Source organism: Urocitellus parryii, chromosome 3, assembly GCF_045843805.1.
Source record: "Urocitellus parryii isolate mUroPar1 chromosome 3, mUroPar1.hap1, whole genome shotgun sequence".
Lineage (NCBI taxonomy): Eukaryota > Metazoa > Chordata > Mammalia > Rodentia > Sciuridae > Urocitellus > Urocitellus parryii.
In genome coordinates, this window is record NC_135533.1 from 139,035,834 (window position 1) to 139,050,526 (window position 14,693).

The 14,693-nt window shown below is 39.2% G+C and overlaps 1 protein-coding gene across 1 annotated transcript in view; it reads right to left on the bottom strand.

Moving 5' to 3' along the window:
- Positions 1–14,693, bottom strand: part of Fbxw8 (F-box and WD repeat domain containing 8) — a 108,590-nt gene that overhangs the window by 41,728 nt on the left and 52,169 nt on the right. The window contains exon 6 of the mRNA XM_026386028.2: positions 1,173–1,369. Within this exon, the coding sequence (XP_026241813.1) occupies positions 1,173–1,369 (197 nt within the window). The remainder of the gene's footprint in view (positions 1–1,172; positions 1,370–14,693) is intronic.

Here is a 14,693-nt window from a genome sequence, read left to right on the forward strand (position 1 = left end):
TTATTGCTGGTCTATAGTGTCTTTCAGTCAGAGACAAAATAATAAGCACTGTGGTAGTTTACATAATAAAGAGAAAGATTGTACTTTCATTTTTTTAAATAAAACCCCAAAGATAAGATGACAGCATCAGGCAGGTTGCAGGGATACTACTCCAAACTGCAGAGACCTAATCCTTTTTTGGGTGGGTGGGGGGCTGGTACCAGATATTGAGCTCAGGGACATTAACCCTTGAAGGGACAAGAAGTCTGAGGAAGTGAAATATTAATGCCTTGGCTTTTAAGTTATTCAAATTTAACAAGATTTCTACCAGAGAGAAAATTGAGAGAGATTAAGGGCTGGTTCTAGGTTAGGCCATCAATTCATTATTCAATGTTGGCTTTTCTGTGCATTCTCCCAATTAGTGCCAAAATCCAGTTTGTTTACATTAAATCCAAATTCAGCACGGATACTTCCTTCCCACAAAATCATCTCCATACAAAATCAGATTCTCATACAACTGCACTCTGAAATAAGTTCTATGTAAAGATTCCTTAGCTGGCTCAGCTTCATATGTGGCATCCTGAAACATGGCTACCCAATTAACACTGACTCAAATCTATTTTCACTCAAGAGTTGCTCTTAATCCCAGGTTTGACAACCTTAGGACAAAGAAAATGTAGGGTGAAAACCTTCCTTCCATATGGACCTGGACAGCACTGTTGAACTCATTTTCACTTCTGCATTCAGCCAGAAACTGATCTCAGACTTCCAGGGGTGAGCAGAAGTCTACCATTTTAGTCTAGAGGAGTGTGAGGACACAGTGATGAGAAACTCTGGCCCTGAAATTAGTCCTGAGGTTGGCATATTTTGGGTTTTCTTTCTGCAGTACTGGATCAAATTCAGGGCCTCCCACAGGCTAGACAAGTGTGCTACCACTGATCCAGGCGGCCCAGCTCTGAGATTTAAACCACAACTTCTTAGCTCTGGGGCTAGGCAATTCACCTTAAGCCTCTCCTGGATTCTGGGTAAATGGAGAAGATAATACCAACTATTTTGCAGGCTGTCATGAGATTTATGGAAATAGGAGCCTATAGGAAGCCCCAGGTGAACAGGAGCTGCCACTATCCTATTTGTTTATAGTAGACCCAGAGATTCCAAGAAGAGAAAACAAGTTCACCGGAATAAAGGCTTACCAGTTTCTGAACTTCAAATTCTGCAGCGATCTGCCAGTACCCCTCTTCATTGGGATACAACATCACAACATCAAAAGCGGAAGCTGTGGCAACTGTGGCATCGTCCTTGCTGAGGGCCAGCGCCTGTATTCTTGCATCATGCTCAAAATGATGAATAGGGTACTTCCCAGTCCTCAAGTCCCAAATATTAAGAAATCCTAGGTAGAAAGAAACCATGCAGGTAACAACTTTAAATTCACTTAGTATGTATGATCTTATAAGAATCATACAATCATTTTATTTTTCAAAATTCAACAAGAAATAATTGCACGGACATAACAGAGTCTACAGCTATTTGGTTGAATCCAGCTCCACTACTTGCTAACTGTAGGATTTGGAGGAGTTACTCCATAGTTGTGAGTCTCTTTCTCCACCTGTAAAACTAAAGGTAACATTACTTACTGCACAGGACTGCTGGGCTTAGGAGACCAACTGTATAAAATGCTGAGGATGGGCCATTCCTAGTTATCTCCAATTTGTATGCATCCTATAGTGCCTGCTGTGTGTAAGTGTATTTAATCTACCAATAATGCTAATTTCCTTTCTATTGCTCATCCACAAATCCAGTCCCATTTCCTGTAACTTCCTATTGCCTAGAATAAAGCTCTTCATTTTTTTCTCTTTCCAATCTATCTTCCCATCACCCTTTGCTCTTGCCTTGAATTTGGTCTCTGAACTATAAACGCCTTGAATTTTAGGTTCTTACTGTAAACTATCATTCAGCTCACATAAAGTTAAAAGAAAGTAATACATCTGGGCCACTTTGCAAGACTTTCAAACTGTCAGTAGCCTAAGCAGGTGAGCACACAAAAGCAGAGCTTTCCTCAAGCTCAGCGTTAGAATATAAGACAGTATGTTCTCTAAGGAGATACAGATCCCGAAAGGCTCCACGGAACGACGCATTCCCCTGATGAATATTTTGCCAAATTCTCTCCATTCTGACTCAGAGGGAAAAGCTGTGCCACAGGAAATGCCCATAGTTTGCCCATTAGATTGGAGCTGGGCTCTCCCAGTCCAGGAAGTGCTGTCTTCACAGGGGGCTCTCGCAAATGCTCTGCACTGCATGTGTCTGCATGTGCTTTGAGACATTGCCACCAACAGTCAAGAGAAATAAAAGCTGCTACTTGCATGGAGCTTTCAAGGGTCCAGACTCCTTGTCTCCTCTCAGGGAGGCACATCAAGAACTCACTTTGTGTAAGAGAAGAAACAGAAGCTAAGCTGAAATTCAACTAGAGAGGTGCAGGATGAGTGGCTATGTTTACAAGTTCATGAAATAACAAGGAGCGTGCTGAGTAACTGCCATACACCAACAAACTCACCCCGTTCTGCCAAGCATGGAGGCTGTTGAGCCACAGCTCACTCTAAGCACACATGGAGTTTATCTATAAACACATTTTTCACTATTGATTAAGTATTTTGGTTTTGTTGGCATCATTTTTCCAACAGAACTGAAAGAACTGGATGCAATAAAATACACTTCACCCCCCAAAGTTGAGTTTCACAGAGCTATCTTGAGAAGGACTTTTTTGTTTTGTTTTTTTTTATTTATTTTGGTACCAGGGATTGAACCCAGGGGTGCTTAACCAGCCAGCCATATCCACAGCCCTTTTTAATATTTTATTAGAGACAGGGTCTCATTGAATTGCTTAGGGCCTTGTTAAGTTGCTGAGGCTGGCTCTGAACTTATGATCCTCCTGCCTCAGCCTCCCAAGCTACTGGGATTACAGGCATATGACACTGCAACCGGATAAGGACCTTTTTAGGGCCGGGGCTGGGGCTCAGTAGTAGAGCACTTGCCTAGCATGTGTGAGGCCCTGGGTTCAATCCTCAGCACTACATAAAAGTAAATACATAGAATAAAGGTATTGTGAAAAAAATTCTTAAAAAAACAAAAAAAGGACCCTTTTAGATAAAAATATATTCCAGGGCTCCATGAATTTAATGGCCATACAGTTCTCCAACATCCCTTTTAATGCCTAAGCATTAAGGACTGGTGTTGCTTTTTGAAGAACTGACCCTTTATGATAAAGCAATGCCCCTCTGTACCCCTGGTTATATTTTTTTCTGTGAAATCCACTTTTTCTGTACTTGCCAAAACCACTCCAGCTTTCTTCTGGTTACTGTTGGTAGCTGGATCTTCACCTTTTTACTCTGCCTCATGACTTCAAAGTGGGTTTCTTATAGACAGTAAATAGTCTTGCTGTTAGCTGGGGTGTTTAGATTATTTAGTATACTTAATGTGATTATGATGAGGTTGGGCTTAATCTACCACTTTGCTATTTGTTTTCTGTTTGTTTCTGTTTGTCCTATCTGTTCTTTGCTACCTTCCCCCCCCCCACACTCTCTCTTTTGATTGTTTGGGTTGAGTTTGCATTGATATTATTTTGATTCCTTTGTTGGCTTATGAGTCAAAATTCTTCATTGTGTTATTTTACTTATTACTTTAGCATTTTAAGATGCATGACTGACTAAGCACAGTCTCCCTTCAAGAGTATTTGCACCTCACAAAGTGGAGAACTTGACAGCAATATGCTTCATTTCTCCCCTCCCAGCCTTTGTGCTCCTGGCATACTTTTTATTTCTGCATTATGTGATAAGCCTTGCATACACTGTTATTTTTGCATAAGCAGGCAATTATCGTTTAGACTGATTTAAATAATAAGAAAAAGAGCCATTTCTTTTTACCCACAAAATCACCACTTCTGGTGTTCTTCTACTTACATCAACATTATAAAATCCTGCAACTTCTGCAAGATTTGCAATTTCCCTCTGAACTGTGTAGCTGGGTATGTGACCCAAAAGCACAGCTGCAAGAATGGGCACAGCAGCCGACAGAGAGGGATGTTTGAATGAAGGCTAATATTATAAATGGTCAACTTATTAGTAGTTAATCATGGCTACTTTTACAACCTCAAAACTTCAGAGACTTAAACTGTGAATACTTGAATTATAAAAATATTCTATAATACTGTAGTTGATCATCATCCATGTTGATAACAAAAAGGAATTAATGTAATAATGCATTCAACAAATACTTATTGAGCCCTTGCTTGGTGCCCATGCACTGCTGTAGGCACTGGGAATGCTGTAGTGAATCAGATAAAACAAAAAAGTCTCTGATTGCATACAACTGACATTCTAGTGGCATCTACAAAGTACCTCACCTGGGAGCACATAAAGATTAGAAGAATGTAGGGTTGGAGTTGTGGCTCAGTGGTAGAGCGCTTGCTTAGCATGTATGAGGCACTAGGTTCGATTCTCAGCACCATGTACAAATAAGTGAAAATAAAAAGTCCATCAACAACTAAAAAATATATTTAAAAAAGATTAGAAGAATGTGATCCCTATTCTCACAAAACACATACTAGAAGAAAACAAACATTTTAGTTACTAAAATGTAAAATTAAACACAACATAAAGTTTAAACTTCTGTCACAGTATCACTCCATTTTCAGGTCCCCAAAAATGGAGTGGCTAACTTTTCCAAAGACTTCAAAGTTGAACTAGGTCCACATTCACTGCATGACTAAGGAAGAACTAGTCAATGCCTCTCAGAGCCAAAGAAATCTGCTTCTCAAATAGGGTCTGTTTTAAACAAAATCGGATATAGATTCATTCAAAAGACCAAGTTTTCTCATACTGCAGACACAGCAATGAAGAGACTTGGCTTTGGACATCGTGTGGATTTATAAAAGTGGCAGAGTTGTGTTCTTCTCTGCTCCCCACAGCAGTGAATTGTGAGTGCTGAACAGGGCCTAACATCTGTGAAGGCTTGCTGGATGTTTGTCTCATGTTTCAGTAAGGGAGCATTTGGTTGTAAGAAACAGAATCCAGTGAAATTGGCTTAAACACATCAGGAAAACAGACCAAAAAGGTATAGCTGTCATATAGCCCAAGGGTAGGAAATGCAAGAGATCAGAACCAGAACAAGGAAGACACTGGAAACAAGGCAGAGCTTATCTTCAATTCTGACAGTTTCATTTTTCTCTCTGCACAATCCAGCTTTCTCTTGTCCCTGAGTAGATGAAGAATAGTGGCTGTCCCCATTCCACAAGGTCTTCTACTCCGAGACCACAAGTCTGAGTCCGAGTCCATGAAAGGTTTCCCCATCCCTTGTCCAATCAGCTGAGGCCAAAAGGCAACTCAAATCCTACATACCTGCCTTCCTCTAGAGGGGCTGCAAAGGGACTTCAAAGCAAGGAGACACCCCAAAGGTGTCTACCACACCCACCCTGCATATTACACCAAAGGAAAACAAGAAAAATCCTCAGCAAAGGCAAAGGGAGGTTCTCGGTGATTTAAGAAGCAGGTCTCAGTTACCATTTCCTTCACCAGCCATGATCTGCCAGGCATAAGCCTTAAGAGTCAAAGTTGATGACCCCCACTTTGCCTCACATCAGACTAGAAGGTGGAGCAGGTGTCGTTCTACGTTGAAATCTGATGTGGTGCTGGGATGAATGGTACTGCTCTCCTCCCAAGAAATATGAAAGGATGCAGACAAAGGAAACTGGGTCTTTCTAAGACTCTGAAAGAAGATAATGAGGACAGACCAAGGCCCCCCAAATTAGGTGGGAGCAGGGTCTGGCAGCCCCACCTGCTTCCTGAGCTCAGGACTCTCCACCTTGATGGAAAGGAAAGAAGACTTGACGGAAGGAACTCCAGTGGCCCTAGACTAGCAACAGCCATTAATGATGACATGAGTAATGAGGGCGGCTTTTGGAGGAGACATAAAGCTGCTCAGCAGCTGTGGATGGGCACCCATGCCAGTTTGCAGAACGCCCCTCCCACCTCCCAGAGGAGGCCAGCCAGAGTGTGGTAATGAAACTGCATATAGTGGAAATGGGATCTAAATGAGTTTAAACTGATTTATGTTAGCTTTTGTAAAGATTACTAGGTATCTGGAAAGCGCTACCACTGTGAAATAATGTTGACAATCCTTAAGACCTCTGCCTAATGGTACTTGCACAGAGTATTTATATTCCTCGTCATGGGAACAAGGACCATAATGGATACCATTTTTGTTTTATTAGGGATGCATATTTAAATTAATCTGCTATTTGCCTAAACAATTAGCTGCTTCTGTTTGTGTGCACAAAGCCAAAACTGCAATTAGGCTTCCATCAAAAAGATAAGTCCCAACTAAAACTGTCCCGGTGGAGCCATAAGAGCTCAGGGCACAACTTTCCAAAATTACTTTTTAGCATAATGGTAATTATGTTAATTGCTTGAAAGGTAAATAACCGCTGAACTGGTTTTGGAAAAAAACACAATTGGTATTGCCCCTCCCCTTTGATCTTTTCCATGCACCATAAAATTTAAAACAAGTTAACAGTTTAAAAAGTCAAATGCTGGTCACTTCTTGAACTACAGCTTGCTTGTGCCGTTTGGTGCCTTCTTGATTAGAACTCATTTTAGTTTTGAGTTCTTCTTTATGAGCTTACACCTGAAGTTTGGTTTCAGTTTCATAATAGTTAATAGACAGGATCAATTAACTGTGTTCAGAGACACGAATGAAGCTGAATGTTTATAAACACAGCTGGCAATCTCAATTTCCACCATGTAAGTAACAGTTACCCATAAGAAATTAAGCAGAAGTCAAAAGAAATCCTACAACAAGGGAAAGGCATTCTAACAAAAAGTGAAACTAAGCAGCACATCACAATAGTTAAATTGTGGAGCCAACCCAGATGCCCTTCAGTAGATGAACAGATAGGGAAACTGTGGTATATATTCACAATGGAACATTACTCAGCATTTAAAGAGAATAAAATCATGGCATTTGCAGGTAAATGGATGGAGTTGGAGAATATCATGCTAAGTGAAGCAAGCCAATCCCAAAAAATCAAAGGCCGAATTTTTCTTTGATATGAGGTTGCTGACTCAGAATGGCGATGGGGGGGGGGAGCATGAGAGGAATGGAGGAACTTTAGATAGGGCAAAGGGGAGGGAGGGGAAGGGAGGGCGCAAGGGGGTAGGAATGATGGTGGAATGAGTTAGACATCGGTACCCTAAGTACATGTATGAAGACCCAAATGATGTGAAAATATTTTGTATACAATCAGTGACTTGAAAAATTGTGCTCTATATGTGTAATATGAAATGAATTGCATTCTGCCATCATATATAACAAATTTGAATAAATTTTTTAAAAAGTCAAACTAAATGTGTACCTCTCCATTCATCAATTCCTCACAACAGCACTTGAATTGTGGGCCAGAGACACAAAGGAAGTATAAAGTTTGAGAGGATAAAAAAAGTTTTGCTCTCATCGAAGAGGGACCTGCCAATAGGAGAGTAATACCAGAGAAAACAAGGTCATGAAAAAGAGCTAAGCCATGAGGGTCTTGACAGGAAAAAGCTGAATGAAGTGCACTCTTGCTTAGATGCTGAGTGTTATCCTGGACAGGACAGCTACCACAGTGCTGAGGCTGGACTCTGTTGCCTACAGCAAACAAATAAATAGGAAGTATTCTAGAAACTGCATGTTAGATTATGATCTGAATGGGCTTAAGACCAGTGAAGGGACTGGTTAGGACATAAGCAATGCAGAGACCAGATATGAGATCACCAAGCAGAATGGGATGACAAAGCAAGAGGAAGGAAGGATGAATTCCATATTTAGTACCTCTCAAGTTCAAAACAGAAAGAACATCTGAGAAAGAATAAGAAATTAAGACACAGTAAACTGCAAAGGAGGAGGAAAATGGTACACTGTGAGACTGTGGCAATAAGAGTCAAAGGAAAAATGGATGGAGAAGCCAAAGATTCTGGACTGGCTCTTCTACAGAGGCAAGTTCTGAGTAGGCAAATAATATGAAAGAGACACCACTGCACACACAGTCTCTGATGCCTTGTACTTGAACAAAGTAGAAGATATTCACCAGAGCGAATCAGGGACTGGTCAAAGCAGAGGCCACAGGGAAGAGACTGGGGAGTCCAGAGGGCTGGGGGACTGCTTGGTGGTGGGTAATAAGGGAGGACTTATTTTTCACCATGTAGTCCTGGGTTATATTTTAATTCTTTCTATGTGTAATACTATGTAACAAATTATAAATTTGGGTATACAACTTTATAAGTAATAATTTCATTAGTGACTGGATTTTTCCAATAATAATCTATATCATTTTAGAATCAACATTTTTGTGTACAAAAAATAAAATAAAACTCAAATTCTACCTATGGACCACTGATGATGGGTTTAGGTGAATTAGACTCCAAAGGAATCCAAAACATCACTGTCACCACCTCCCCTGGACCAAATGGGAGCAAGACATCCCAGCACAGGACATGGCCCAGGGCCAGCGTGCATTAAGCCTTAGACTCTGTTCCTTTTAAAATAGATTTTATTTCTACAAGGAAAGTATGTATATCATCAAAAAACACCCACGTGGTTGAGTAACACCACTATGCAATATTTAGAAACAAAATCTCAAAATAATGATGATTCCTAATGGATATACGGGAGTTTATCACACATTCACTTCAATTTTGTATGTTTTGAATTTTTCATAATAAGAGTTTTTTTTAAAAAAAATAACTAGAAGGGTTAACACTAAGAAATAAAAGTATGTTAACCTGCATTTTGTACATTTCCTTTCTACATGTATTTTACTGAGGATAGAACCCAGCGTCTTGCACATGGCTAGGCAAGTACTCTACCACTGAGTTACATCCCCAGTGCCTTCCCCAGCCATTTTTTTTTTTTTTATGAGGGCGGAGGATTAAACCCAGAGGTGCTTTACCCCTGAGTTATATTCCCAGCTCTTTCATTTTTTATTTCAAGACAGGGCCTCCTTAAGTTGCCCAGGGCCTTGCTAAATTGCTAGGACTAGTCTGGAATTTGTGATTCTCCTGCCTCATCCTCCCTAAAGCAGGGATTACAGGCATGAGCCACCTGGCCCTCCCCTTTTTTTCTTGACAAGTTTCCAGGTTAGTCTTGAAGTCACCAACTCAAGTATTCTCCTGTATCAGCCTTCTGAGTAGCTGGGACTAGAGGCATGTCCTTCCATACCTAGCTTACAAACGTTTTCAGTAGTCACATTGCCAAATAAGGGCCTTCTCAGATTTACCATGAAAATCCAAGATATTTGCAAACTTTAGAAATCCCAATTCAAATCTTCAAAAGATCTTGAAATTATACCTTTCAAGCAAAAGCATGAAGAAACTCTACATAAGATTCTTAGATTATAGCAAACTGCAGTTGGTTTTGAGTTACCTAAGGCAAATGAGAATCAGAACATTGAATCCACAGAGAATCTAATGTCTCACTCAGGCATTCAGATTCAAATGCAAATTTCCCCAGGAAATGGGTGGTTTTGCCACAGGAACCCTGGATGTTTGGGATGGGGCTCTTGGGTTATAATCTATTACTGTCACCATATTTTATTGCTGACATTTTCTCTGCTTTGGCCATTGGTAGCCCAATTAAGTTGCACTGCCCCATCCCAGTCATTTTTTTTTTAAACCCTTTTTTTCTGGTCCCACAAAGGTGTTCCACTTTGTACTTACCTGCCCTACCTCTGTTTTCTTTTATTTAAACACTAATATATAGAAACTCAAATCTGGGCACTAGTTGTACTCAGCATTACTAAGGTAGCATAATACTTTTAAAACATTTAAGAATTAGAATGAACAAATCCACGTCCTCAGCTGAAAGGTCAAAAGTCAGGCTCAGACACTATCCTTTCTTGCTGGGCAAAAAGGACTTTCTTTTTTTTTTTTTTTTGTCTTTAAATGCAAACGTATATTTGATCACACCATTCATCAAATATAAACAATTAATGCAAAAAGTGTTGGGTGTGCTGGAACACCCCAACTAGCATTCAGTGCACACTAATTAAACACTATAAGCAGATAAACAATTAATGCAAAAGTGTTGTGTATACTAGAGTACCCCAACTAGCTTTCATTGCTCATTAATTAAACACTATAAGCAAATCACAGAATCCTAGGGCAACCACAGTTCCAAAATACCTCCGATGCCACATGACTTCTCTTCCTTGTCTGGTGGTTCTCTCCAGCTGATGGCTGGACGTCAGGGAATGGTGGAGTAGGTCCAGGGATGGACAGCAAGGTCGCCAATCTCACTGATGGCCTTGTAGCAAAACTCTTCAGTGTGGCAGGACCAGCAATTTAAATACAATTCCAAGTTGGTGGTGTATGTTGGTGATTGGTTACACCCAGTAAAAGTCAGCATCCATTGGTTATGTCCAGTGAGGTGATGTAATTGCAACTAGGCATGTTCCAAAAAGGACTAACTTTTCAAGAGTGACATCAACTATACTGCAAAAAGTTATTAAAAGAACTCTTCTTTTTTTTTATTGGTTGCTCAAAACATTACAATGATCTTGACATATCATATATCATACATTTGTAAAAGAACTCTTCTTTTTTTTTTTTTTTTTGCCTTTCAAAAATCAAATCAGTTTTGCAGAGGTAAAATCTACATGCAAAAAAAAAAAAAAAAAAAAAAAGAAAGTGAAAGCCATCCTGGTGGGCTGTGGATGTAGCTCAATGGTAGAGCACTTAACTAGCATGAGTGAGGTCCTGGGTTTGATCCCCAGCACCACACAAAAAATAAATAAATAAATAAAACCATCAACTTTTAAGTTGTAGTGGAGCTTACAAGGCTATAGATACTTGTCTCATCAAGTATCTACAGCCTTGTAAGCTCCACTACAATCATAACATAGAACACTGTGTCACCCAGAAAGTTCCCTTATACCCCTTTGTAATGAGTCCCTTCCCCTGGTCCCAGCCCCTGGTAACTGTCCCACTGTTTGCTGACATGGTTTGCTTCTTTGAGGACTTCAGATAAATGAAATTTTATATAGTGTATACTCCCCTGCAAGCAGCTTTTCTTTATTTAGCATAATGCTGCTGAGATGCATTACACGGTTGCATGGAGCAGTGTTCCACTGTGTGTCTACACCACAACATATTTATCCACTCACCAGCTGATACACATCTGAGTTGCTTTCAGTTTAGAAACATCATGGATAAATTTCTATCAACAATCAAGTACCTTAAGTTGTTATGTGAGCGTGTTTTCATTCACTGGGATAAATATAACAGTGAGACTATTGAGTTATTGAGTTTATTTTTAATTTTATACAAAAATGTCAACTATTTTCTAAAGTGCTGTCCCTGATTTGCATTCCCACCAGCAAGGAATGGAAATGCCAGTTACTCCTGGGAGACCAAAACACTTGTGTTATTAGTATTTTTAATTTAAGACATTACAGCAAGTGTGTGATGATGTTTCCTAGTGGTTTCAATTTGTACTTGTTCAATGACTAATGATTTTGAGCATCTTTTCATACACTTCTTGGCCATTCATATATCTTCTTTAGTAAAGTATCTATTCAAAACTTTTGCCATTTTTAATTGGTTGTTTGCTTATACTTAAGTTGTAACAGCCCCCCCATATGTATTTTTTATATATACATATACACATACATATGTGTGTATATATATGTGTGTCTGTGTGTGTATGTGTGTGTATATAGTATATCTACATGATACATGCCATGTAGCAGATATGTCTTGCAAATACTGTCTGCCTGTCAATGGCTTGACTTTTCATTCTCCTAGTGGTCTCTGAAGAGAAAAGGTTTTAAATCTTAATGAAATCTAACTCTTTTTTTTTCTATTTTGGCTTTTCGTGCCTGAAGAAATCTCTGCCCAGCTTAAGGTCACAGCGACTTTCTACTTTGTTTTCTTTTACGAGTTTTACACTTAGGGCTACAATCCATTTTGAGTTAACTAATATATGGCATGAAGGAGAGGGTCATTCTAGGGGTGGGAGGCATACATATACCCACTTGTTCCAACACCATTTGTTGAAAAGATAAATTTCTTTATTAAGTTACTGCATTTATAAAAACATCAGTGGGTGGGTCTCTCTTCTGTGCCTCTGTTGTACAGGTCTCTTCCAATGCCAGTAACACACTGTCCGGATTACTGTGGTTTACAGTAGATTTTCAAATGAGGGGGAAGAGTCCTTCAACATTGTACTTCTTTTCTCAAATTGTTTTCAGCTCTGTACATTTTTAGACTTTAAATTCTTTTTAGTCTTAAATTTTAGGACTGGTTTATAAATTTCTATGAAGGGGAAAAAAGCCTGCTGGGATTCTGACAGGGATCAGACTGTCTCTCTAGATCAATTAGGTGAACGATGACATCTTAACTGTTAATCTTCCAATCCATAGTCATGACAATTCTCTTCATTTGAGTTTTCCTTATTTCTCTCAGCAAGATTATCTCATATTTTTGATGCAAAACCAGTTTCTTGCTGTTTGTTGATAACTTGGAGAAACAACTGATTTCTGGACACTGACCTTACATTCAATGACACGCTAAACATACTTTCTAGATCTAGTAACATTTTTGTTGAGTGTTTAGGATTCTACACATAGATATTCTAACCATGGACATGTTTTACTTCTTCTTTTCTATTTGTCAGTATTATATTTCTTTTTCTTTCCTTTCTGCACTAACTAGAACCTCCACTACTATGTGAATAAAAGTAATGAAAGTGCCTTATTTCTGATTTAAGAAGAAATCACCATCTTGTACCATTAAGAATGAAGTCAGAGGAGGATTGTAAGTTCAAGGCCAGCCTTAGCAAGTTAGTAAGGCCCTAAGCAACTTAGTGAGGCCCTGTGTCAGAAAGAAGAGGAGGAGGAGAAGGAGGAAGAAGAGGAGGAGGAGGAAGAGGAGGAGGAGGAGAAGGAAGAGGAAGAGGAGGAGGAAGAGGAGGAGGAGGAAGTAGTAGCAGTAGTAATAGTTGTTGCTGTCAGCTGTAGGTTTTATACAGATGTTCTTAAGCAAATGTAAAAAGCTCTTTTCTGTTGATAGTGAGCAAAGAGGTTTTGTCATAAGAATCAACTTCTGTGTGGGCCAAAACCCCATAATAACACATTGGTGTTATTTTTACATTAAGCAGACCCATTAACTTTTTTTTATATATGACATCGGAATGCATTACAATTCATATTTCACATATAGAGCACAATTTTTCAAATCTCTGGTTGTAGACATAATATATTCACACCAATCATGTCTTCATACCTGAACTTTGGATAATAATGTCACATTCCACCATCATTAATAACCCCATGCCCCCTCCCTTCCCCTCCAACCCCTCTGCCCTATGTAGAGTTCCTCTATTCCTTCCATGCTCCCTCTCCCTATCCCACTATGAATCAGCCTCCTTATATCAAAGAAAACATCCGGCATTTGGTTTTTTGGGATTGGCTAACTTCACTTAGCATTATCTTCTCTAACTCCACCCATTTACATGCAAATGCCATGATTTTATTCTCTTTTATTGCTGAGTTATATTCCATTGTGTCTATATGCCACATTTTTTTTATCCATTCATCTACTGAAGGGCATCTAGGCTGGCTCCACAGTTTAGCCTTTGTGAATTGTGCTGCTATAAACATTGATGTGGCTGTGTCCCTGTAGTGCGCTGTTTTTCAGTCGTTTGGGTATAGACCAAGGAGAGGGATAGCTGGGTCAAATGGTGGTTCCATTCCCAATTTTCCAAGGAATCTCCATTCTGCTTTCCAAATTGGCTGCACCAGTTTGCAGTCCCACCAGCAGTGGATGAGTGTGCCTTTTTCCCCACATCCTCACCAACACGTGTTGCTGTTTGTCTTTATGATAGCTGCCATTCTGACTGGAGTGAGATGAAATCTTAGAGTGGCTTTGATTTGCATTTCTCTAATTGCTAGTGATGATGAACATTTTTTTTCATGTATTGTTGATTGATTGTACATCAGACTTATTAACTTTTAAAGATATAAAACAAAAATATCTTTATATTCACCCACATATTTACTATTCGCTTCTGCCATTCTACATTCCTGTGTGCAGATGCACAATTGTGTTTGTTATGGACTTCTTTCTGGCTGAAAAATTTCTTTCATGGTTCCTGGGGTGCAGGTCTTCTGTTAATGGCATCTCTCAGCCTTGATCTGTCTGAAGAAGAATATGTGATACTACCCTGACAGGTCGATGAAGCTCTGCTCAGTACTTCCCTCTGCCTTTTTCTTTCTGCTTTTAAGTGTGCACGGTGTCTATTTCTACATCTTCAAATTCACTGATATTTTCTTCTCTACTGATTACATCTAGTACATTTTCATTTGAAAAATTATCTCTCTTCTGTGGAAGTTCCACTGGGGTCTTTTTAAATATCTTTTCTTTCCTTATCATGCTTATGTTCTATGCTTTTAGAAACCTAAGCACCTATTTATAAAAGCTATTTTAACACTGTTATCTATTAGTTTTCTGTTATTTCTTTATTCTCTTTCTGTGATTGACTCTCTTCATTTTATGGGTTGTATTTTCCTGCTTCTTTATAAGTTTAATTTTTTTATTGAATGACAGATGCTGTGAATTTTTCATGCTGCTTCCTGGGTTTTGTTGTATTCTATTAAATAGTGTTGGATTTGTTCTGATACAAAATTAAAATTA